Here is a 23,323-nt window from a genome sequence, read left to right as displayed (position 1 = left end):
CAAAGAGCCAGATTTTACGTACATGCTCACGAGTGTTCTGGATCACCACATCGCAATGCAATCCATGCGCTGGGGTATCGCCCGCCCCTGTCCGAGAGCGCCCACCTTGCAGCACGCACCAGAGACGAACTCATCGGCGAAAGCCCCCTCCATTCCATGAAAGATCTGGAGAGCCTCCCAAGGATGCCCATTCTGGGCATATGCGGAGATCATCATCGTTCAGCTGAAAACGTTCTTGGCGGTGATGTGATCAAAGGCCAGCGGCGCGCTCCGGTACCTGCCATACATCTTCAAGATGATATTCCCGAGCAGCGTGCCCGAATCCTGCCCAGAGTCTCGGACCCGCGCCATGCCTTGTGCATTGCAGGGTCGCGGATGCCTGGATCGAGGCTCGCGTTGTGTGAGGAGCAGTCGATGTCGTTCCCCAAGGCTCGGCATTGGCTGTCCAAGAACTGCACTCATCAATCATGCCTCCCACGATTTCTTGGCAAAGGAGCATTCGATCGCTTCGAGTAGGATTGAAAACTATAAGCTCCCCACGAGAGGATCCTCGTTTGTGGTTTCGATTCCAAGGCGATCGTTGCCATTGGTGGCACACGTATAAGATGGACCCAGAGAAGCTTTTCACAGGATGAAGAACAGGACTGTTTTGTTTTGGAACACGACGACAACAGCATATGCCCAAAGAGGGGAGTTTTTCGAGGGGATCCGAGTCGGTGCTTTCGATGCTAGCGGCGTGCTCCAAGCAGAATGAGATGCCACGGAGAGAAAATCCTCGAGGCGGATCGATCAAGTAAGCTATACGTGCATCCTCCAGACTTGTTCTCACGTTGGGCTGCACTGCAAAGCTTGGAACACTTAGCTCGATGCTCCAGTATGTTCGAGCATAGATATATATCCACACATTACTAACTTCGGCCAGTTCCGGAGCACCGCAGGTGTGCTCTGGATCCCTTGGGATGGGCGGGGTTGCTTTACGAGGCCGAGGCAAGCTGGATGAAGTTGCTTGGAAGTGTTTGCTCTCGGCGTGTAACAATCATGGGGATGCCAGTCGAGGAGCCACCATAGCGAAGCAAGTTCTTCGTTCCGAGTCTGGGAGATCAGCTTCTTAATAAGTTCTCGTCTCCCAGACCAGGTGAAATAGGCAAAACGCTTGTTGTAAGTCATGTCTCTTTTCCTTTCTCGCTGTTTCAATGATTATTTGCGTTAATTTCTGGACAGCAGCACTGGCATGAAAACTGTGACGTTTCCAGGCATAAGGTATGGTCCTCCTTAGAAGAACCAATTTGTGGTCTCGTGCCTCCAGCTGGGCGCTAATGACCCTTCTTTTGTGTTTCTGTCATTCATTTTTGAACAAAAGGGTGACAGGAAAACAGGCAAGTTTTCCGATCACGCGTTATTTCTTGCATGACACATTTTGTAGCTTGCTAGGACAAGTCACGAGAATCTTTATGCAAAAAGTCCAAGATGAGTTCTAACATTTTTCTTTCTGGTAGAGAGTATTTACAACCATGAGGTATAGTTTTTTTTTTTTTTCCATTTTTTTCCTTCCCTTTTCTAAAGCTACTCTAGAATTTACTTATCCTTGGTACAGATTTAGGAACAAAGTTTTTGGCGGTGTCGTGACTAAATGATTCCAAGTGCAAAGAACTTTATTCCAGATCACATCATATCATCATTCATCCCAACAAGCTCCACTGATCGCTTTTTGAATCATTAGTAATTACAAACAAGGTTCTGATAATTTCTTGCAAAGAAACAACATGAAAGGATTATTACTTTGCTTCCGCAGATCCTTGAAAGAAATCTTTGATACTTCTGAGAGTTTAATACTTTAAAGAAACTTGTTGACTTCTGGAGGTGGTTTCCAGAATATCTTCTTGTGAAATATAAACCTTGTGACAATGTCCTGACATTGACATGATCAAATTTTTCTTTCAACCTCCTGGTCCCTACCATAGTGCTGTCCAAGCACCAGGCACTCTAGAACTACAACAAGCTCACGACTCCTTGTTTGGCCGCAAAGGCAGAGCCTTTTCACTTCTCCAAAACATGACTCTCAAGAACAAGATCATCGTCACAAGCCTTGGAATCGTCATTCTCTTGCTGGTCATCAAGCTCCCCTTGGAAGTTCCTCAGGTGTGAGAGAGTGAGAGACAGAGAGAGAGAGAGTACTATCCAGAATTTCTAACTCACTGAGGTTTCTTAGCAATTTCAGCTCAATTCCGTCAATTCCACGTTAGAGGAGCTCCACAATTGCAACTTCTCGGCTCAAGCCCAAGGCAAATGCCCGGATTACTTCAAGTGGATCGAGCGCGACCTCTCTCCCTGGAAGAACACAGGGATCTCACAGGGGGATTTGCAAGAAGCCAAGTCCAAGGCGGACTTTCGTGTGGTGATCGTCGATGGCAAGCTATACATGGAGCGATATAGGTATTGCTACCAGACCCGGGCACAGTACACGCTGTGGGGGATTCGTATGCTTCTCGAGGAATTCCCGGGACAAGTTCCAGACTTGGAGCTCATGTTTATGTGTGGAGATCGCCCACAAGTTTTGCGGAAGAACTACTCAAGCAATTCGGTCTGGCCACCGCCTCCTCTTTTCTCTTACTGCACTACGCGGGACGAGCACTACGATATTGTTTTTCCAGATTGGTCTTTCTGGGGCTGGTAAATTTTTTTATTCTTTTTAGAAGCTATATTTTTAATAGTATCATTTAGGCCAGAGGTGAATATTGCTCCCTGGACTGTGGAGAGGGAGAAGATCTTTTCTGGAGCTGAAAAGATTAAGTGGCTCCAAAGGGAGCCAATTGCGCAGTGGAAAGGAAATACTTGGATGGGAAAAATTCGGCCAATGCTGGTGCAATGCAATTCTTCCACAAGCATTCTTGTGTATCATCAGGTGATTTTTTTATGATCTGTTTCATACAATTTTTCTAATTCTTGGTATTGCTAGAACTGGGATGACGAAATTAAAAATAATTTCAGCTCTTCTGATCTATCCAAGCAATGCTCATATAGGTAGTGCTGGAGTTTTATCTTTCAGTGGAATGAATTAATATTCTTTTTGCAGGTACAAAGTTTATGTTGAAGGAATTGGCTGGTCCGTGAGTCTGAAGTATGTGATGTCTTGTGGATCAACAATGCTTCAAATCAATCCTCAGTATTTAGAATTTTATTCTAGATCACTGATCCCATACCTCCACTTCATCCCAGTAAGGAAAACCAAAATATGTCAATCAATTCAGGAAGCGGTAGAATGGGGAAACACTTTTCCACACAAAGTAAGGACATAATTAGTGGAAGGAAATTGTTTAATTCAACTTTTCTTTACAGGCTTTATCACTGGGAAGATGTGCACAGAATTTCTTGCAAGAACAACTGACAATGGACTATGTTTATGAGTATATGCTACTTCTACTCCAACGCTATGCAAAATTGCTGAAGTTCAAGCCAGTTCCACTACAAGGGGTGCAAGCAATGAGCTTAGATTCTAATCTGCCGTGGCATAGCCCTTCTAAGCAACGGCTACCTTTAATTCCTTGTAGTGTGTGTTAAACAGTTGAATAGGTTTTTCTATATATAAAATATAGATAAACCTTTTACTAATTTTTTTCTATGTTAATTTATTTTAATATAATTTAAATTTTGAAGTCGTCCAAATTTGAAAATTTACCAAGGGTCAAATAATTTATTATGACTCTCTCAACACTTTTACATACTTGTTTTTGTCATCTAATCTTTGATCATCCCATTTGATTTCACTAAAGTTTTCACGATCTTGTGACACTCTTTTTCAGGATGCACTTGAACATAATCTCTAATTTAAAAAGCAAAACTCCACAAGAATCTCTAAGTTATCTGTTTCATTTCATGATTCTTCTCTTTTAGCATGAAGGGGTTCTAATAGAATAATGAACACTAAAATTTCATTCTCCATTCCACTATTTCTACACAGTCATTGTTAGTAGCCACATAACATTAACCTAGAATGTAATGACATACTAGGTGTTGATTAACATGCTACTGATTATTCACATAATGGCTAGTTATACAAAAACTAGTATGCTATATCTAAAATTATGCTCTAAATAACCACTTATATTGGAAATTAGAGCATACATTTAATATTTTTTTGGGGCTTTTTGGCACCCATGTCATATCACTTCAATAAGAGTATTGTTATCTATATATGCTCTTGACTTTGCACTTGATCTACCTTTCACTCCTCTCTTATATATAAATAAATGGTTAGATATTATGCTATAATTTGGTTTTCTAGGGTGTGGTTATACACTCTAATCTCATAACAACTTTTATAAAAGATTTTGATGTGTAAATGCCAAAAATCTCATATAGAGGGTAAAAATATTAAATGGTGTTGTTATACATTTGTCAGCTCTCTATATTTACTAAAGAGTATTAACTACTAGAATCAAACCCCAAAGCTCTGCTGATGAAATTTGAATTTAATACATGCTATGCATAGACTTATATCTAAATTAAAATTAAAAATTAGCTACTCTCTAGTGTTTATCCAATCATATCCTTCCTTGGTTGGATTAGATTCCAAGTTAACCATTTCTTTGTAAGCTTGATCATATAAACATTTAACAATTCTATATATATCACTAATGGATGAATTGAGGGTGCAAACTAATATATACAAGCATAACAAGCACATATATATACACTGTATTAATAATGTGCAAAATTTTGAACTTCTAGAAACAAATTATCATTAAAAAACATATTATAACTATAAATTACCAACTATTTGTATGTTAATTTTGTTTAAATTCATTTTAAAATTGAGAGTGCATCATATGAATTTGGAGATAAAGGAAGCATAACTGATACTGATATGGAAATTTATAATCTCAAAGATTTATGGGAAATTATCTAAGTTGCATATCAAGTAGAAATACAAATAGAATAATTAAAAGCCATACTATTTATAAAGGATTGAGATTTTTATTATCTATTAAGAGTACTTTTGAAGATATAAACTTTTCTTAGCACTATATACCTCAAAATATCATATTAAAAAATATTACTTTAAACAGTCCAGGTTTTAAACTTTTAAATATAACTGTCGCAAGTGTCAAGGATTTAATGTGGTTTTTAAGCAAACTCTACATCCACTGAGTGACAGAAGTTTATAAGAATGTCGATTGGTACATAAAGGATTCGAACACGTGGAGAACGAGTGATATGCTGCTTCAAATTTATCTCTATTATGGTACTATCAATCCACTTTCTGTTTCAACTATTTTTCAAAAAATGGTTTTTTCATGGGATTGATTCCTTCCTGAAAAGTTGGAATGGCTCTCAAAGGCTGGATTTTCAACTTGAGATGCTTATAAATGCAGGAGGGTTGTGCAAGATAACTTTGTGTGTAGATGAATAAGTAATATTTTAGTAATGAATTATGTTACAAGCTCTTGAATGAATTGGAGAGAGCAATGTACGACGAGGCTGTGTCTTTCTCACAAGACCCATCGCCCTGAAGGAGTAGCCTCTTCCTCGCCACCACCGAGCTGTCTACTCCATGAACCTGGGAGCTACTCACCAGCGTCATCAAAGCTACGTGCTTGATTGCGGGGAAAACCTTGGCCACCTCCTCGGCCTCGCCCACCCTCCCGGCTCTTGCCAGCATATCCATCACAACATTATAGTGCTCGGCACTGGGAGCGATGGCGTGATCCTCCACCATGGAACGGAAGTACTCTCGTCCCACACGAACCAGTCCTCGGTGGCTACAAGCGTGGAGAATGCTCGTAAACGTGATCTCGTCCGCTTGGATTCCATCCAGCTCCATCTCTCGAAACAGCTCCAGAGCTCCATCCCCGCGAGCGTGCTGTGCGTAGCCCACGATCATCGCCGTCCAGCTTAGAACGTTCTTGCCCCGGATGCCATCAAACACGGCCCTGGCGTCGTCCAGAGCTCCACACTTTGCGAGAGCGTTCAAGAGCTCGGTGGAGGCTACCACGTCCGGCGGAGACGACGATGGTGATAACATCTTCGCCTGGACGAGCTTCGTGGCTTCCAGGCTCGAGCACGCGCCGAGAACCGTAGTAAACACGACGTTGTCCGGAGGAACGTCCATCTTTCGGAAGAGTTGCAGTGCCTCGTCGGTGAATCCCCGCTCGATGCAAGCTGCGATCATCACTGTCCAGGAGAAGACCTCCTTCGCGGGGAGTTTGTCGAAGAAGTTCTTGGCGAGCTCCAAGTTCTCGTCTCCCAGCGTCACGTACATGGTGAGCAGGCAAGTTGCGACGGTGGGATCCGAGTCGACTCCACTCGCAGTGATCCGCTGGTGGAGAGCTTTGCCTTGATCCAAGCTCGAACAGGCTCCGAGAACACTGGTGAGAGTGAACTTGTTTGGTTCCACTCCGTGGAGATTCATCTCGTGGTAAAGATGCATGGCCTCGTTCTTGGAGCTCTCCTCCTCCGCAAAGCTCAGGATCATCGCGTTCCAAGTCGCGAGCTCCCTCTTGGCCATCTTGGAGAACAATCTCCTGGCTTGATCCATTGCTCTGCATTTGGCGTAGAAGTTTACCAGCGCGTTCTCCAGAGCTGGAACGGGACCAAAGCCAGTGTCGACGATCCGCGAGTGGAGAGCCTGGCCATCGCGGAGAGATCTCACGCTCGAGCAAGCTCCAAGAACACTGCAAAAGGTTGCTGTTACTGGCTGTGTCCCGTCCAAGACCATCTTCCTGTAGTAACTTAGAGCCTCCCATCCACGGCCAGCTTGGAGAAGCCCCGCGAGCATGGTGTTCCACGACACAACATCGCGAAACTCCATGGCGTGGAAGATCTCTTCGGCCTCGTCGGCGCAGCCACACTTTGCGTAGAAGTTCACCAGCGCGTTCTCCACGAGAAGAATCGATTCCCGGCTCGTGATCCTCGTCTTCTTCTCCGTGAGAAACTTGCTATGGATCTCCCGCCCTTCGTCCAGTGCCTCGAGCCTCGAGCAAGCCGCGAGAACGGTAGAGACGGTGGCGGCCTCCGGCTTGACGCTCATCTCCAGGTAGAGTTCTAGAGCTTCCTCGTCGAGCTCATGTTGGACGTAAGCCGAGACCATCACCGTCCACGAGACCACGGACTTGTTCTCCATCTCGTCGAAGATGGATCTTGCATCGCCGATCCGTCCAGAGCTCGCGTACATGCTCACGAGAGTGTTTTGCAAGATGACATCAGCTTGAATCCCCGTCCCCCGGACGATGGAGTGGATCTTCCGGCCCTCGCAAAACTCTCGAGCGCTGCTACACACCGCCAACACTGTCGCAAAGCTGACCAAGTCGGGCTTCTCCCCTTCCAAGTTCATCCTTTTAAACAAGTCGAGCGCTTCTTTGTAGCATCCAAACTGGCTGTAGGCCGAGAGCATCGCATTCCATGACACCGAGTTCCTCTTCTTCCCGAGATGATCAAACATCTCCCTGGCCTCGTCCAAGCAGCCACACTTTCCATACATGTTGAGCACTGCGGTTTGGAGAACTAAATCTCGGTCGTAACCAGTCGCGAGGATTCGCTGGTGGATCATCCTGCCTTGCTCCAGGAGCTCTCTCCTGCCGGAGCAAGCGTTCATGACGCTGGCAAAAACAAACTCGTCCGGGTCCATGCCTTCCAAGCACATCCTGTGGTAAAGTTCCACTGCCTGCCTGTGATGCCCGGCCTTGACATAAGCCGAAGTTACAATCGTCCACGAGTAGTCGTTCCATTCCAGAATCCTGTCAAAGGCCTCGCGAGCTAGCTCGAGCTCCCCGCACTTGGAGTACATTTGCACCAACAAGTTCCCCAAGAGTGTTCTCCGGTCCAGTCCGGTTTCTCTGAGTTGCGAGTGTAGGTTCTTCCCTGAAGATAAATCTTTCTCTCTCGCGTAGTGCCGGAGGAGGTCTGCAAAATCTGGACTTGATTGGAGCCCATTGCCTGAATTGCTGCGATGTTCTGAGACCTGTGGAAAGGATTTTGGAAGGAGCTCACCTGTGAGTTCCCCGGAGCTGATAACCATTCACCTCATAGCCAGCAAAAAATATCCTCGTATTTGCTTTTCGCTCTGTAAACACGAATGTTAACTTCTAAGAAACCTTATACCTGGCTCTTGCCGTGACTTAAGTCGCATAGCTAAGATAAAAAATCTTCTTTGATAGCAATGACAACGCGAAATTATCAAAACCTTCACCAAGTCGAAGAAAAAAGCGAGTTTTCCACCTGTATGAAAAATATTAGCAAGGAGAAAACTTATAAAAAGCCATACCTTGTGACTGAGAGATCTTCCTGACGTTTAACTGACTTGGTTTGATCGAATCAACTCAAGCCCGAGCTTTTCTATGCTCCTCCATCATCCGCTTCACTCTCTCCACTGCATCCCATCTTCCCGCCTCGGCACAGAGATTTGCCAGCTGAACGAGTGGTGCCGGATTCTCTGGTCTCACTCTCATGAGCTCCTCCGTAGCTCGAGCAGCGATTTCCACATTCCTGTAAGTTCTGCAAGCCGCCAGGAGGCTCGTCCACGCGATAACGCTGCCGGGAAACGCATGCTCCACCATTTTCTCAGCCGCTGCGATGTGTCCAGTCCTTCCCAGCAGATCGATCACACACCTGTAGTGCTCGTCGACCGGAGCAATCCCAAACTCATCCACCATGTCGAAGAAGTAGCCGAATCCATCTTGCAGGAGACCCGAGTGGCTGCAAAAGTTTAGGATGCTCGTGAAAGTCTGCTCGTGTGGCTCGGCTCCCTCGAGCAGCATCTCCTTGAAGAGCTCGAAAGCTCCACCGCCTTCGCCATGCTGACAAAATGCCGTCACCATGCTGTTCCACGACACGGTGTTCCTGGAAGCCATGCCGCGGAACATCTCCAGCGCCAGCGTCAAGCTCCCACACTTCGCAAACATGTTGACGAGCCCGTTTTGCAGCGGTACCACCACTTCCAAGCCCCCGGAAACTATCCTCGCGTGGACTGCCCGCCCCTCGCTGAGATCTTTCGCTCCAGAGCAAGCTCCAAGAACGCTGGAGAAAGTGTAGATATCCGCCTCCAGTCCCTCCAAGTTCATCGCGTGATACAAATCCAGAGCTTCCTGCCAGTGCTCGCCTTGGACGTAGCCGGCTATCAGTGCGTTCCAGACGACCACGTTGCTGGAGCTCATCTTCGTGAAGGCGGTCATGGCGTGCTCGATCCCTCCACACTTTGCGTACATGGCGACGATAGCCGAGCCAGCGAGTCCATCCGGCTTGTCTCCCATCCTTGCGTGGATTCTCTCGCCTTCTTCCAGCGCTCCAAGACTGGAGCAAGCTCCCAAGAGGCAGACGTGCGTGAAAGTATCCGGCTCGGCACCATGCACGTCCATCTCCTTGTACAGGCTTATAGCTTGCGAGATATGGCCGTGTTGGATGTAAGCACGAACGATGGCGTTCCAGGATCCAGTGCTCTTCTCTCGCAGATGATCAAACGCTGCCTTGGCCTCCACCAGGTTTCCAAACCGAGAATACATGGTCACGGCTGTGCTCCCCACGAAAACATCCGCGCCATAGCCGCAAGAGATGGCCCTCTTGTAGAGCTTATCTCCATCTTCCAACGCGTCCATGTAAGTACACGCCGCTAAAATGTTGACAAAGGTGCTCTCGTTGGGCTTGACACCATCAAGATCCATCTCCCAGAAGAGCTCGAGCGCTACTCTTGGACGACCGAGCTGGGAAAAGGCCGTGATGATGGCAGTCCATGAAACTACATCCTTTCTCCTCAAGGAATCGAAGACCTTCTTCGCATCGCCGAGCTTCTCACACTTGCTATACATTCCTAGGATCGCAGTGCTTACGACGGTGTCGGTGTCCCAGCCGAGAAACACCATCCTTGCATGGATCTTCCTGCCGGTTTCTACGTCGCCCAAGTTCGAGCAAGCTCCAAGGATCCATAGAAAGGTGACGGAGTTTGGCCTGATACCTTCCAAGTCCATCTGGTAGCTTAGAACCAATGCCTCACTGTAATGCCCGTTCTGGGCATAAGCCGAGAGCATGATGGTCCACGAGTAAACGTTCCTGTCGATGAGCTTGTCAAAGATCTCTCGAGCTTTGCCCACGCAGCCACAGTTCCCATACATTTGGATCAAGTTGTTCCCCAGATATGTGTCTTTGTCCACTCCAGACTCGGCTAGCTTCTTGTGGATCTCCATGCCTTTAGAGAGTGACTTTGAGAAGCCGCATTCTCGCAAAAGTCTTCCATAGCTTGCCGAATCCATCCTGTTCTCTTCGTTCCTTGTACCATCGGCTTCCGGGAGGATTGTTCTTGTTCTTGTTCTTCCAGGCGAAAGCTGGGACTCGACAAGAGCTTGCATCTCCTTCTCCTGCTTTGAAAAGCTCTCATGAGTTTCTGCGACAGCATGGCTATCTAGCTCTAGAAATACCATACCTCGTTTCGAGCATTTGAGAGAACGTTCTATCCAACTCCGCCAGCTGAAGAAAGAAAACGATGAAACTTCACACAAAGAAAAAGCTTCCCTCCTTCAAGTAAGATATCTTTCTTTTACCATCTTTCGAAAGCTACAAGCTCGCCAGAGAGCTTATTGTCCTAAAATCTGTGTGATCCGCGGGTAATGGCTTGTTACCAGGTCGCAGCAAGATCACAGCTTGGAGCCCTGACAAGAAAAAAGGAAGAAGACCGGTGTTAAGCGACTTAAAAGGTTTCACATACCAGCTTCTTTCGCAGCCTGTGCTTCCTCAAGGACATCCGTTGCAAAAGTGACAAGCGATGGATCATCCACACCTACAAACTGGAAGATCTCTTTGTAACTCTGTGGATCCCGTTTGTGCCTGGTAAGCAAATAAGATGAGTACTTCTCTAGTTCCTATAGAACACAATGATATACCCAATGCTTGTGTCGAAAAAACCACATAAAAACCGTCGCAAATCACCATGCTGGGTGCTCGCAAATATCATCCTTTGTGCTTCACGGCTCCCGCTTGAGTAGATGTAAGTCTGGTGTGGAAATCCACAGTTTTTGAAGGAAAAAATAAAAAAAAAAGAGCTTCACTCTTTTACCTTTGTTCCTGACTGTTGCCATTGTTCTAGAGCGAGAGGAACATCATCGAAAACTTGTCCTTTGAGTTCACCAGTGGTAAAACCTGTTCTCCAAATATGACCCTGATCCCAAACAACAGGAATCAGAAGAAACTCACAAAAGTTACGCTGCTCTTTCGTGCCTGTAACTCCTTCAATGCGGGAACTTTGCGATCAGCATCGATCATACACTTGACATTTGCTACGACGGCGTCGATAACATCCTCCTTGGATGAAACGTTTTCTGGAGGAATCGGGGTTGCTCCTGGAGAGCTACCTTGCTCGGCCAAGTCCTGCATTACCTGATCAAAGAAATGGAAGAGAAATAAAGTTAAGAACATCGAAGAAACTTGTTCTCTAGCAAACCTGGTCTCGGAGAAGCTGGATATCGCGCTGGGTCTCTGGGCTGTCAAATGTCGAGACCAAATGCTTGTGGACATTGTTATAAGCGTAAGGAAACAAAACGTCCGAAACGAACGAGATTGGAGTGGTGGTTCCTTCAATGTCCAAAACAACCACGGCCTTGCAACACAAATCGAAGGATAGGAACACTACAAAGCGATCCAAAATGACAAAAAAAACATACTGGCTGAGACTTTGCTGCGATGCTACGAGCCTTCACTCGAATCCTCTTGCGAGAAACTTTGATTGTGGGCATGAGGAACTTGTAGCATCATAGATTTTGGTGAGAGGCAGCCACATTTACAAATTCTAGAGTACCTGATGAGTGGAGCTCCATATCACACCAGCCATTTCTGCCCTACTCCGTTGCTAGGTTATTTTAATGGCCTATTTTGGGCTATTTATCTGATACTGTATAAGTATTTTGTTTAATTTAAAAATGTAAAATATTTTTTTAAATTTTGAAATATTATATAATAAATCAATTATATGGTGAAAATTCTTAAATTTCAAAAGGTATCATAACAAATGTGTAAAGTTGTTGTCAGCATTTTACAATGCAATAGGTAAATTGTTTTTTTTTTCACTTTTTATTGAAAATCTCAATTCTTAATTAAAAACTTACAGAAATTTTCTTAGAATATATCTATATCATTAGTATTGAAAAATATATAATTCAAATGCTCTAAATTTATCAATAAAATTTAAAAATATTTTTTAAATCACCTTAGATATGTATTTTGTAAACCACGATGGGGTCATAACAAATGTAAATCAAAAATATTTTGCAAATGTTAAACAAAAAATTAGATAACTAGCTAGAGGTTCTAAATTAATTATGAGAGTTGGGCTAATAAAATTTATAAATAGCCTGCAAAATTGTACAGCTCCAGGAGATTGGAGCACCAGTGGTACCATAGTGGCAAGACGAAAGATGGTATTTTCCTATTTTAGAACTTCTCACTTTTGCGATCTGGACTTTCTTATAAAGCAAGGGGATCTAGATTTTAAAGTAAACATAAATGCACCATGATTGATTGCTATGAGAACATTTGAAAAGCAAAGCAATTGTGTCATGAGCTACCAAGATAAAATTCTGTGGTGGAAGCTCGGGGTTGGAGATCCTCTCTCAAATAACTTGAAGACCCTTGAATTCTTCCATTGATCTTGATAACAAAAATCTTTCATTAATTGAGTCGGTCTCAATATCACATCAATGGAGCGAGGAGGTAAAGGAGACAGTCTAGAGAGCTTCCACAATGGTACTGCTAAATGATATTAGTGAGCAAGTTGACAAGTCAACTAACTTCATGGGTGGTATAAGCACGAAATCATACATGTGGTTTCTAGGTCTTCACCATAATCATATACTAAACCAAAAGATAGGTTCTAGTTGGGATGCTTGCAATCCAGAAGTTGATGTAGGCGCTACTAATGCTTTTTGATACCACCAAGAAGATATGAGTGGTGCCATTTTCCCAAATCCTTCAATGTCAACAGTAGGAGCCGAATTAGGGGATGACATTGCCATTCCCAACTCTTATACTCCACCAACAAAACCACAGCAACTTCAGTTTCCACAATCGAGAGAATATATTAAGCTAGGACACAGAAAGCCATTAGAAAACTAAATTGATTAAATGATCATTTCTTACAATGATATCTTACATAGCAAATGAAAAGAAAATATTACTCAAATGAATCAATTTAAAGACATCAATTTAGATCTAGTGAGCTGAAACAACGTAGAATCGTTAAAGGCGTCCGCTAACTTTCTCTTCCTTTGGAGCGCCAGCTGCGAGGACAATAGCACCCGGTCATGCTCGCGTCTCATCACAGCGCCATCTAACGCTCCATCAGGCCAAGCAATGTCAGCATGGTTCATGTAGTAAGGATACCTTGAATGAAAGAAGAAAAAAACCATTCTCAAGAACCAAAGAAAAAGCGTTTTGTACCTGTCAATGCCGTCTCTCCCAGCCCATCCGAAATCCACAGCGACGACTCTTGAAAGCTGTGGATCAACCATCAAGTTGGGCAGCCTCAAATCACCATGCACGCCTTGAAAAGCCGAGTTTTGTGCTTTGTCCAAGCAACGCTGTGCCAGAGCTTGAATCTCACTCCACTGCGACTGAAACATTTCCCTCGCCTTCTCAAGATCGATGTAGTTCTCCATGTACTCCATGCACACCATCAGCCAGCCACCTCCCAAGCTCAAGGTGTCGAAGAGCTGCGGCGCGCAGCCTCGCTCAAACCAGTCCCTGTGAACTTGGCTGCCGTAGCGCTGGCAAAACTTGACGAAGATCTTCCCGACGCCCAGGTGCTGAATCCTTGCGAACGCGGACATGGAGGAGGACGGAGGCTCTGGAACTTCATGCTGCAGCCGCTCTACATGGACAACGTAAGTCTCCCCGTAAATGATCGTATCCACTTGCGCCCCCCGCAAGTGGAGCTCTTGCAACACATACGGGAGCTTGGCTCCTGCAAGATCCAGTTTCAATGCTTGGATACTGATCGAGGCGAGTGACTGCAGTGATTTGCGAAGAGCGACCACCATCCTGCACAGAGAATCCATCTCGCCGGCGTTCCTCCTGCGGAGGAGAAGTCCCATTCGCAGGGGCTCCATGACGGGACCATCGGTAAACGCTGCACCGGAAATCCGGAGTAGAGGACCGACAACCTCCAGCAGGAAGACTGGACAGCAGCCACGCCCAAGCATCTCATCGTCCACATTGGCAGCAAGGTGATCGACATAGTACCTGTGCTAAGAAGTTAGCGAGAGAGAGAGAGAGAGAGAGAGAGAGAGAGAGAGAGAGGAGACCTGCATGCTTGGATGAAAGGATCTCCTCCGCACCCTTGCTCGTTCCTCACTGCAACGAACGCCAAAAGCCGTCCACCGCAAGAGATTGCAATGCCGGACTTGGTCTTCTCGAGCACGAACTTGTCATCCAGGTACTTCTCCAGCAGCTTGAGCAGCATAAGGCGCCTCTGTTGCTCGTCAGCATACGCCTTGGACGACTCACGGCATAGCTCATCCACAAACGCTGAATCCTGTGGACGGACCTCGGTTTCCTGGCACGAATCGAGGAAGTTGGCGAAGACGGGAGAGATGAGAGGCAAGGGCAGGCCCTGTGCTGTGTCTGGGCGGTAGTTCATGAAGACCGGCGGCTTCTTCATCTGATGCTCCAGCGTGAACTCAGCGGAATCCAAGGCAAGATGCGAAGGCGTGGAGTTTTTGAGCCGGCGATACGCATCCGACTCGAAGTAGCTGGACCGGTCTCCATTTAACTGAGCGAAGAACTTGCTCACATTCTTGGCTAGCAGCAAGGGCACTCCACACAGATGAAGCTCTGCACAAGAGAACGTACGCAATTGATCCACTTCATCGATGCCCCCTTTCAGCAAAGCTTTCAGCGCCTTGTCTGCCAATTCAGCTTTTCCCTTGGGTAGAAGCGACGCCAGGAAATCCCCCAGACTGCCCTCTCCCGCCATCCGCGATCAGGAACCCTAAATCTCCTCTCCACAACCCTAATTTAAAACCCAAAACCCTGATTTAGGGTTGTTGGGATGAAGCAATGGCTATGGCGATCGCCCGGTGTTCCTGGGCGCCCTGGCCCCCGCATTTCCACTGCCAGCGGCTCCAGGTCGGGAATCGGGCGGCGGCGCTGCGTTTACAGGTGCGTAGAAGCCTTCGTTCGTTCGAATGAGAGCGATTGTTTTGATAGGCTCTAGGCACGAACAAGGCGGCCGTGGTGAAGCTAAAGAAGAAGAAGAAGAAGAAAGTCGAGAAGGCTTCTTCGCAAGAGCCAGAGCATGACGATGGCGAGGAAGGAGACTTGACCGACATTGTGGATATGGCGGAATGGATGAAGAACAAGCCCCCGGGATTTGGGATTGGAAAGGAGTATGACACTGCTCTCGAGGAGGAAATCTTGGAGGAGATGGACAAGGGGAGCGCTGGTGCGGGGGAGAAGAAGAAGAAGAGCTCCGAGAAGCCGGGAGATCTAACTAGTGCGAATCCAATGGGAAGAATTTCGCTCAAGGATGGTAAAGTTGTGGAGGGGAGTGGCAACGAATCGACCAGGACGAGAAAGCCAGGCAAGTTTTAAGTTCGTATCTCGCAAGCTAGGAATCTTTTTTTCTTTCTTTCATGCTCATGACTTGCGAAGAACTTTGCAGTAACTTTGATTGTATCACACAGAGCCACAAGTTGAAGGAATCAAGGTGAAAATCACTCACTTACCAAGGAAGAAGAACATCTCAAAGGACTTGCGACTGGCTTACAAGGGAGTGCCCGGCCTTTTGCAAATCAGACCAAACGAACTCGCGAACAACAAGACACGGGAGCCTGTTTGCAAAGGATCCGCCATTCTCACTTTTGCCAAGGAAAGCAACGCGTTAAGGTGAGAAAATTCTCTTTCTTTGCTCCTTAAGCTGGTTTCTCTCTCGTTACAGATTCATGGAGAAGTTTAAAATCCGCAAGCTTTTGTTTGGAAAGCTGGAAAAGCTCCCGACTTACGAGCTGCACATTCCAAAGAACGAGAAGAAAAAGACGGCCAGTGACACTACTGTAGAGATCGAAGACGACGAAGCAGAAACAGGGATGGTATCAATCGCAGCGCCAGTTGCGGATGAGAGCTCACTTTTGTCGATGCATGATGCGTCAGAGGATCGTAGCAGTAACGACGAGGTACAGGAATCTGTAGCGGATACAATCATTGAAGACGAAGAGGACGAACAGGACGAAGATTGTGATGACGAAGGTGGTGACGAAGAGAGCGACGAGGAAGAAGAAAACTTCGAAACGTCTTCTCTGGCTGTTGGAAGCAAACTTGAAGAATTTGAGGACAGTGAGGAGGAAGACGATGACTTTGGCGACGAGGAAGAACTTGAAAGCTCCGGAGAATGGGTCGAAGAAGAAGAAGATGAAGAAGATAGCGAGGGAGATCATCGCGATCAAGCTCTTGAGGCTAGCAGTGACAACACACACTTTGTGGAAGTTGACGTTTCGGTGCCATTGACCGCAGAAGATCTCGGCGGTGATCCAGACGAGGTGATCTTGAGCAGCAACGCGAGAATTCTGGAGCTGGATACGGAGATAAGCAAGCTCCGGAAGATCGTCAAGAAGAACCGGAAGAAATCGTCGGTGGCAGAGCTGGAGCAGCAGATCCTCAAGCTGCGAGAGGAAAAAATCGAGCTTTTGGAGAAGCGAGTTCTTGCTCGAATCGTCGCTGCCAGGGAAGCTTTCAAAGCTCGACGCGAGAAGAAGAAACTGGCCGCCGCAGAGGAAGAGTCTTCCAAAAGATCTGGAAGGTATGTTTCTCATCCATTTTATTTTTTTGGATTCACCACATTCTTTCCAGCGATCGATCAATCGATCGAGCTATTCTTGCTTCCTTGGACTAAAAAAATCGATTTTTTTTCGCAGTCGCTTGAGAATGGACGACGAGAAGTTCCGCGAAGTCGTCGCCAAGCACTTCTCAGTAAAAAAACGACGTTGACCCTCACACTGTTAAAACCAGCAAAGAGAGGGAATATACGCCGGCAATTTCTTCTTCCTCGTCAAGATGTGGACTGGAAACCCTAGCCAGTGAGACATCCATCGATCGAGAGGAGCGCGAGGCGAGCAACGCGCTCACGGAAGAATCTCCGTGAATGCGCCTAAGAGCAGCACTGGATTTGGCTCCATCCGGCGTGCATTCAAGGCTGGCGCTGGCGCATTCGCCACTCCCAGGTACAAAGATTTCTCGCCCGCAGCGGAGAGTCGAGGGTGAATCGCTCGAATCCGCGGCCGATCGATGCCCGCGCGGCCTGGCGCCGTGGAACCGAGGGTTTACTTGCCAGAGCTAGAGGTAGAAAGGAGCTAGGAAGGGGAAGATCCAGGGAATGGCGGCGCTGGACGGGGAGGAGCGTGTTCTAGCCACGGCACAGCACATTGTGAGATCGCTGGGAACCACAGATGCCACGACCGACGACATGATAGAGATCCTCTCCAAGTTTGACAATCGCTTCCACGAGCTCCTCTCCAAGAAGACGATCGCGAGCGCTTCTTCGACGTCGGTGCTCCCGGATGGCTTCGCGGATAGCCTGGATGCCGCGGAGGAGGTGATCATGCGCTGGGACAAGGCCTCCTCCGACGCTGCGTGGACGAAGATGATCTGGGATTCGAATGACGACGCTGTGGACTACCTCCACGCCGTGGACGAGGTCCAGAACATCTTGGAGAGCTTGTCACTCTCGCAGAGAAGAGCCGGGGTGGAGCGAGCGCAGAATTTGCTCCACGTCTCCATGGCTCGGTTGGAGGACGAGTTTAGATGCCTGCTCGAGACGACGAGCGGGCCAGTGGATCCAGAGCGGCTGCTCGACTCCTTCGCGAGCTCGTCCATGGCTGCTGCTGCGTCCTCGTCTTTCAACTCCAACTGTGACGACGATGGTGAAGGGTCTTCCATCGCGGGGACCTACCGCGACGAGGAGGGCGAGAACAGCTCCGACGATGACAACGACGAGGACGTTCCTGTTGCTCGGCCAGTGACCGACTTGAATCCGGTGATCGAGCTCCTGCCACCCGACGTGGTGGAGAGTCTCAACGATATCGCGAAGAGGCTCGTCCAGGGGCACTGCAAGCTCGAGTGCTGCCAGATTTACGGCAGCGTGAGAAAGGTGGTGCTGGAGGAGAGCCTACAGCGGCTGGGGATGGACAGGCTCGGCATCGACGAGACGCAGCGGATGCCGTGGGAGCTGCTCCAGAACAAGATCAAGAAGTGGATCCAAGTCATGGACGTTGGCGTCAAGGTGCTGTTCGCGAGCGAGCGGCAGCTGTGCGACCAGGTGTTGGAAGGCATCCCCGGCGGGGTGGAGGAGAGCTGCTTCGCGGAGCTGGCCAAGGGGATCATGATGCAGCTGCTGTGCTTCGGCGAGGCGGTGGCCATCGGCAAGCGGGAGACGGACAAGCTCATCACCATCCTCGACATGTACGAGAAGCTGCGGGACTTGCTGCCGGAGATCCACTCCATCTTTTCCGGGGAGAGCTGCCTGAGCGTCCGAGAGGAGGCGTCCGGGGTGCTGCTGCGGCTGGGGGAGGCCGCCAAGGGGACGTTCGCCGAGTTTGAGAACGCGGTCCAGCGAGATCCTCCAAAGACGCCGGTGCCTCGAGGAGCGCTCCATCCGCTCACTCGCTTCGTGATGAACTACCTGCGCTTCCTCCTGGTTTACGTCGACACGCTCAAGAAGCTCTTCGGGGAGAAGCCGGCGGTGCCAGTGGTTCCCGGTGACGAGTTTGCTCGCGGCGGCGGTGGCTACTACGGTAGCAGCGACGAGTACTACCACCACCACCACCAGTACTCGAGCGTCCCTGCGGAGAACACGTCCCCGCTCGCGGTCCAGTTCATCTGGATCATCCACCTCCTCGAGGCCAACTTAGACAACAAGTCCAAGCTCTACAAGGATCTGGCGCTCACGAACCTCTTCCTCATGAACAACGTGAGATACATCGTCCAGAAGGTGCGTCACTCGGAGCTGAGCTCGCTGCTGGGCGACGACTGGATGCGCCGCCACTCGGCGCAGGTCCGGCAGCACGCCAAGAGCTACGAGCGATCGGCGTGGGTGAAAGTTCTTGCCTGCCTCAAGGACGAGGGGATACGATCCGGGGGGAGCTTCTCCACCGGGGTGTCCAAGGCGGTGCTCAAGGAGAGATTCAAGAGCTTCAACAGCGCGTTGGAGGAGATCCACCGGACGCAGTCGGGGTGGTGCGTCCCGGACTCGCAGCTGCGGTCGGAGCTGCGGATCTCGGTGGCGGAGAAGCTCATCCAGGGGTACCGCGCGTTCCTGGGGCGGTATAAGATCTACCTCGAGAGCGAGAGGAATCCGCAAAAGTATATCAAGTATACGCCCGAGGAGCTGGAGAAGATGGTGAACGATCTGTTCGGTGGCTCCTAGGAAAGACAGTATAAGACCTAAGGTTTAACGGCATCTTTTCAGAATCTAGGGTTTAGGTGTCGCATGAACCCTAGAAATCATATCTAGGGTTCATATGAGTTAAAAATCCTAGACTTCCCAAAAGATGCTAGTATTTTTCAAAAAAATGTATATGTATATTCCTTAATGTACGGATTAAAACAATATCAAAAGCACATTCTCATACATATGAATGCCCAATGTAACTTTTGAATCATTCGGTAAAACTTAACTGTATGCTTTTAACATTTCGAGAGCACAGTGTCTATATAATTCACTGTGGCAAGCATTTGGATTGCATGGATCCACCTGTTATGCTCTGTAACATGCAAAACCTATTCCACCCAAAAATGCTAGTATTTTTTAGAATCTAGGAGAGAAGCATCTTTTGGGGAATCTAGGGCTTGCAAAGATCGCTCCCAAAAAAAAGTTGGTTTATCAGGAGATCTTGTTCGCATTTTCGCAGGTATGTGATGCGATTTAGTTCCGACGAGGTGAAAGGACGAGCTAATGGAAAAAACGTGGCACGCTAGTGGAGGAAAGAAAGGATCGCTCGCTAGTGGACACCATGATCCGGCGAGAAACGAATATGAATCTCTGGGATTTTTTTTTTTTTTTTTTTTCCTTTTCCTGTCCGTGGGTTCCTCTTTATTTTCTTTCGTGTGTGATTTCCAACCAGACTACCTGGCTGCCACGGCAAAGTTTTTTCGCGAGATTCATCCGGCCAGCCAGCCAGCAAACACCAAAGGAGTGGCAATAATTGTGGCATCGAAAGGGAAGAACAGTGCGAGAACAAAACAAAGGTAGGTAAAGAGCAAAGTTTTTTTTTTTTTTTTCTTCACTTCTTCCTCGAATGGATCCACTGACTCGAATTTACCCGCAAAGCTTCTTGGACAGCGCGAGAACAAAACAGGGGCCTCGCAGAGAGGTAGAAAGTTTCTCACTGCTTCTGCGAGCTCCGAGAATTTTTAATCGTGGAGCTTTTTTGGAGCGATTCTCAACTGTCGGTGGCCACTGTTTTAGAAAACAGGCAAGTCGTCGACGAACCCTCATTCATTCCCCGATTTTTATTATTCTATGGATTTTCAATGTGCCTGTTGATGGTTTCTTATATAGTTCTTGCAGAGATTCCAATATCGTTTTGTTTTGGTTGTTTTCTTCTCTTCAGGACCACAAGCGACTGTGCTTCACCAGCTGGGATTGAAAGCCACTTCTAACAACCAACAACAACAGGCACAGTCGCGAAAAAGGCAGAGGAGGAGAAAAGAAAAAACGAGAAGAAAAATCGATGGATGTTTGGCCGGAGGCGGACAAAATCTGTACCCGGAAATTTGGAAGAGGTAAAGTAAGCTCTCAACCTTGCTTGAGATCTTGGTTTTCTATGATCGCGCAGGGCCAAATGGGACCTTTTTCCTGCTGGACGAATTGAAAGATGGGAGCCCAAAAAAAAATGGAAAGAAAAAGAGAACACAAGGAAGACGACGAACAATTGAGGAACCCGTGTCTATTATTGCGCGAGGCCGGCCTTCTATCCCATCGCTGTGAGTTGTGTCCGATCGACGCAAAGAGGTACATGGTTTTGGATTCTCGGCTGATTTTTCCTGTTTCCTTTTATCTCCAAGCTTGTGGATGTGAATATCCATCTTCTTCCGAGCAACAGGTACTTGCTTTACGACTTGGTGCGAGCCGAAAAAATCCGTCTTTTGGTTGACTGACTTTGGATCGCTTCCATCTTTCTTTCTCGCCGCAGTTAATTCGCTCGGACGGACTTCCTGGAGCTAGAATTTCGGTAGCTCGCTCGAATTGAATACGATCAAAGGTGTGTGCACACCATTTTTTCAAAGGTTTCTTCCAGGAAAAATTGGTTCTTTCAAGGAAAATTTGGTAATTTTTTTTTCAGGAAAATTTTCTATCTGTGACTCAGAGTTTTCTCCCTCGTTTCCGGGAGAGAATTCATGGTGGGGGACAAATGGAGCGGCGGGGTGACCCGAATTGTGGACGCCCCGGCCGCCAAGTTGTGGGAGCTAGCCTCGGATTTTTGCGGGCTGTGCAAGTGGATGCCCCTGATCGAGGAGTGCCGGCGCATCCAAGGCGATGGCGACCGAGCTCCCGGCTGCGTGAGGCTCGTCGTCGGGACCTCCCTCCCGCGCCAAGACGGCCAAAAGTCCTGGATCACGGAGAAGCTTGTGGCTATGGATCCCAGCGCTCGCTCGTTCACGTATGTTCTCGAGGATGGCAACATCGATCCACTGTCGAGCGGCTACAGTTCCACTTTCACGGTGTCGGCGAGCGAGCAGGACTCGGCAAAGTCGAGGGTGGAGTGGAGGTTTGAGATCTCGCGCTGCGAGACGAAGAACTCACGCGAAATTATCGAGTTTATGGAGGCTGTTTTCGCCAAGAACATCGCCTCCCTTGTCCTTGCCGCGTCAGAGTTGCAAGAGAGCTAAAGTAAGAAGAATATAATCAATCAACTCTCTCTTTCTAAGCGAGCGAAATCACAAAAAGAATGGGTTGAAATCGTGTTTCGTTCAAAGGGGAAAGTTGGAAGAACGAGTAAAGTACTCCAAAGGATATATATACAGCAGTACTGTGAAGGCAATGGTCGCACTCGCGGGAATTATATGGTTTCCCTCAATAGAGGGTGATTGTACATGCACGCATAGATACCGTTGGAATAAGTAAAAGGGAGAAAAGACGAAAAAGATACGTGGTGGTCTGCCCTAACTTAGAACAAATGGCCCGAAAAGGTGGCGGCCCCAGCTAGGGTATACGTCTTTGACAGGGAGAGAAGAATGGAACGCCAAGTACTACACTAGCTAGCGTGGAAAAGCAACGGCCTAGGATAGGGAGGCCTATCTAGGGCTCAGATCTTTTCTACGGCTAGATTTCGCCACCACCCTGCGAGGAGAGAAAAAAAGAAGATGACCACTTTAAACTCTCCCATGGGGGGGCGGTACTTTGACAAGGACAATCCTATATATACGAAGGGTTATAACTCCACAATATCTAAGGCATACCTCCCTCGGCAAATACCTTGGATGTTATCAAATGCTTTTGTACGGTGCGTGTGTCGTTCGACCGTTCCCACACTTGAAAGGGATCATCTCCTTTTCCAATCACTGCCGTACTGCCCTAGTCGCTCGCTTTTATCTATAAAAGATGGGAATGCAGGGGCCGTACCGTACGGGGCGGGCGGGGGGGAGGTTTAAAAATTCCACGCCACGCCATCCAGCTGGGATTGATTCGCGAGCGGGTCTATCAATCGGTTTCGGAGAAGGGGAAAGGTGGCGGGGCTTTAGGGCTAAATCGAACTTTGCAACTTGCTACTTGGGTGGCCTGGAGAATCTCGACGAACTTTATATGGAGGTTGAAAAGTTGCGATTGATTTGCTCGTGGCCTGATTGTCGATGACCTTTTCTTCCTTCCTTTGACACCCGCACACACCCACACACACACACACACACACACAAACACGAGCGGACCCAGTTTTATATAATTCTGTGCACTAAGCATGTGATCAACGAGCCCAATGCGTGTGTGAGTCCGAGAAAGACTAGCGACCCTGTGTGATTGTCCTCGCTCGCTTAGCACTAAAAACATGCCATCCAGCTGATAATAATATCAATTAGCCCAAAACAAGAGGGGAACAAACAACAAGCCCCCAAGATCGCCCGAGATCTTTGCTTTTATCGTAGCGAACCTTGACAAGGTACCATACACTTGTTTAATCTCTTAGCACATTGTACCTTTTTACCCCATATAAAAATCTATCAAAGCGAAAGAATCGATCCTACGCAATCCGATGCCCAATCAGAATCTTCCCCAACTAAACAAAAATGGCGTGGCCTGGGCCTATCCACGTCGCCGATGTAAGCAACCAGGGCCGTTGATCTGTCGCATTGTTGATATTTGTAT

At 47.6% G+C, this 23,323-nt stretch overlaps 8 protein-coding genes across 14 annotated transcripts; 4 read left to right on the top strand and 4 right to left on the bottom strand.

Moving 5' to 3' along the window:
- Positions 1-1,953: 1,953 nt before the first annotated feature.
- Positions 1,954-3,656, top strand: LOC9638227 (protein O-glucosyltransferase 1). Of its 2 annotated transcripts, none has more exons than XM_002973380.2 (6): positions 1,954-2,139; positions 2,219-2,670; positions 2,722-2,902; positions 2,957-3,021; positions 3,074-3,284; positions 3,337-3,656. In XM_002973380.2, the coding sequence occupies exons 1-6, from the start codon at positions 2,053-2,055 to the stop codon at positions 3,556-3,558; spliced, it is 1,218 nt and encodes a 405-aa protein (XP_002973426.2). In that variant the 5' UTR covers positions 1,954-2,052; the 3' UTR covers positions 3,559-3,656. The 2 variants fall into 2 exon arrangements, with proteins under 2 accessions (XP_002973426.2, XP_024534137.1); XM_024678369.1 differs by having other exon boundaries at positions 2,210-2,670.
- Positions 3,657-5,434: 1,778 nt separating this feature from the next.
- LOC9638226 (pentatricopeptide repeat-containing protein At5g27110) lies at positions 5,435-8,014 on the bottom strand. The gene has a single exon (XM_024678118.1). It carries the CDS (start codon positions 8,012-8,014, stop codon positions 5,435-5,437), a length of 2,580 nt encoding a protein of 859 aa, XP_024533886.1.
- Positions 8,015-8,128: 114 nt separating this feature from the next.
- On the bottom strand, positions 8,129-10,452 carry LOC9638224 (pentatricopeptide repeat-containing protein At3g53360, mitochondrial). The gene is made up of 3 exons (XM_002973178.2): positions 10,409-10,452; positions 8,261-10,343; positions 8,129-8,214 (listed from the first exon to the last, which is right to left on the bottom strand). Exon 2 carries the CDS (start codon positions 10,332-10,334, stop codon positions 8,316-8,318), a length of 2,019 nt encoding a protein of 672 aa, XP_002973224.2. The 5' UTR covers positions 10,335-10,343; positions 10,409-10,452; the 3' UTR covers positions 8,129-8,214; positions 8,261-8,315.
- A 49-nt stretch (positions 10,453-10,501) lies between these two features.
- Positions 10,502-11,813, bottom strand: LOC9638223 (probable bifunctional methylthioribulose-1-phosphate dehydratase/enolase-phosphatase E1). Its single transcript, XM_024678254.1, has 8 exons — positions 11,777-11,813; positions 11,643-11,720; positions 11,423-11,578; positions 11,200-11,358; positions 11,039-11,140; positions 10,866-10,975; positions 10,691-10,809; positions 10,502-10,634 (listed from the first exon to the last, which is right to left on the bottom strand). The coding sequence occupies exons 1-8, from the start codon at positions 11,807-11,809 to the stop codon at positions 10,540-10,542; spliced, it is 852 nt and encodes a 283-aa protein (XP_024534022.1). The 5' UTR covers positions 11,810-11,813; the 3' UTR covers positions 10,502-10,539.
- A 1,347-nt stretch (positions 11,814-13,160) lies between these two features.
- On the bottom strand, positions 13,161-14,947 carry LOC9641695. Its single transcript, XM_024678117.1, has 3 exons — positions 14,277-14,947; positions 13,414-14,214; positions 13,161-13,356 (listed from the first exon to the last, which is right to left on the bottom strand). The coding sequence occupies exons 1-3, from the start codon at positions 14,945-14,947 to the stop codon at positions 13,161-13,163; spliced, it is 1,668 nt and encodes a 555-aa protein (XP_024533885.1).
- A 62-nt stretch (positions 14,948-15,009) lies between these two features.
- On the top strand, positions 15,010-17,013 carry LOC9641694 (glutamic acid-rich protein). The gene is made up of 5 exons (XM_002973379.2): positions 15,010-15,132; positions 15,181-15,553; positions 15,657-15,858; positions 15,911-16,768; positions 16,884-17,013. The coding sequence occupies exons 1-5, from the start codon at positions 15,031-15,033 to the stop codon at positions 16,954-16,956; spliced, it is 1,608 nt and encodes a 535-aa protein (XP_002973425.1). The 5' UTR covers positions 15,010-15,030; the 3' UTR covers positions 16,957-17,013.
- Positions 17,014-17,027: 14 nt separating this feature from the next.
- On the top strand, positions 17,028-19,434 carry LOC9641693 (exocyst complex component EXO70A1). Its single transcript, XM_024678218.1, has one exon. The coding sequence runs from the start codon at positions 17,342-17,344 to the stop codon at positions 19,388-19,390; it is 2,049 nt and encodes a 682-aa protein (XP_024533986.1). The 5' UTR covers positions 17,028-17,341; the 3' UTR covers positions 19,391-19,434.
- A 1,117-nt stretch (positions 19,435-20,551) lies between these two features.
- Positions 20,552-21,925, top strand: LOC9641692 (lachrymatory-factor synthase). Of its 6 annotated transcripts, none has more exons than XM_024678344.1 (4): positions 20,552-20,748; positions 20,802-20,977; positions 21,031-21,068; positions 21,159-21,925. In XM_024678344.1, exon 4 carries the CDS (start codon positions 21,364-21,366, stop codon positions 21,853-21,855), a length of 492 nt encoding a protein of 163 aa, XP_024534112.1. In that variant the 5' UTR covers positions 20,552-20,748; positions 20,802-20,977; positions 21,031-21,068; positions 21,159-21,363; the 3' UTR covers positions 21,856-21,925. The 6 variants fall into 6 exon arrangements, with proteins under 6 accessions (XP_024534112.1, XP_024534113.1, XP_024534115.1 ...); XM_024678345.1 differs by having other exon boundaries at positions 21,031-21,087; XM_024678347.1 differs by having other exon boundaries at positions 20,802-21,068; positions 21,159-21,227; positions 21,284-21,925.
- The last annotated feature ends 1,398 nt before the right edge of the window (positions 21,926-23,323 follow it).

The sequence above is a fragment of the Selaginella moellendorffii genome, unplaced genomic scaffold (assembly GCF_000143415.4).
Source record: "Selaginella moellendorffii unplaced genomic scaffold, v1.0 SELMOscaffold_21, whole genome shotgun sequence".
Taxonomy (NCBI): domain Eukaryota; kingdom Viridiplantae; phylum Streptophyta; class Lycopodiopsida; order Selaginellales; family Selaginellaceae; genus Selaginella; species Selaginella moellendorffii.
This window is presented reverse-complemented; position numbering and strand designations above follow the sequence as displayed.

Coding starts and splice junctions, on each gene's coding strand:
- LOC9638227 (XM_024678369.1), top strand. CDS start 2,053: ATGACTCTCAAGAACAAGATCATCGTCACAAGCCTTGGAATCGTCATT. Junction 2,903..2,956: donor GCATTCTTGTGTATCATCAG/GTGATTTTTTTA, acceptor TGGTATTGCTAG/AACTGGGATGACGAAATTAA. Junction 3,022..3,073: donor TCCAAGCAATGCTCATATAG/GTAGTGCTGGAG, acceptor TTCTTTTTGCAG/GTACAAAGTTTATGTTGAAG.
- LOC9638226 (XM_024678118.1), bottom strand. CDS start 8,014: ATGGTTATCAGCTCCGGGGAACTCACAGGTGAGCTCCTTCCAAAATCC.
- LOC9638224 (XM_002973178.2), bottom strand. CDS start 10,334: ATGCAAGCTCTTGTCGAGTCCCAGCTTTCGCCTGGAAGAACAAGAACA.
- LOC9638223 (XM_024678254.1), bottom strand. CDS start 11,809: ATGGCTGGTGTGATATGGAGCTCCACTCATCAG. Junction 11,721..11,776: donor TATGGAGCTCCACTCATCAG/GTACTCTAGAAT, acceptor TGATGCTACAAG/TTCCTCATGCCCACAATCAA. Junction 10,976..11,038: donor GGCAACAGTCAGGAACAAAG/GTAAAAGAGTGA, acceptor TTTCCACACCAG/ACTTACATCTACTCAAGCGG.
- LOC9641695 (XM_024678117.1), bottom strand. CDS start 14,947: ATGGCGGGAGAGGGCAGTCTGGGGGATTTCCTGGCGTCGCTTCTACCC. Junction 14,215..14,276: donor CCTTTCATCCAAGCATGCAG/GTCTCCTCTCTC, acceptor TTCTTAGCACAG/GTACTATGTCGATCACCTTG. Junction 13,357..13,413: donor GGGAGAGACGGCATTGACAG/GTACAAAACGCT, acceptor CTTTCATTCAAG/GTATCCTTACTACATGAACC.
- LOC9641694 (XM_002973379.2), top strand. CDS start 15,031: ATGGCTATGGCGATCGCCCGGTGTTCCTGGGCGCCCTGGCCCCCGCAT. Junction 15,554..15,656: donor GACCAGGACGAGAAAGCCAG/GCAAGTTTTAAG, acceptor TGTATCACACAG/AGCCACAAGTTGAAGGAATC. Junction 15,859..15,910: donor AAGGAAAGCAACGCGTTAAG/GTGAGAAAATTC, acceptor CTCTCGTTACAG/ATTCATGGAGAAGTTTAAAA.
- LOC9641693 (XM_024678218.1), top strand. CDS start 17,342: ATGGCGGCGCTGGACGGGGAGGAGCGTGTTCTAGCCACGGCACAGCAC.
- LOC9641692 (XM_024678344.1), top strand. CDS start 21,364: ATGGTGGGGGACAAATGGAGCGGCGGGGTGACCCGAATTGTGGACGCC.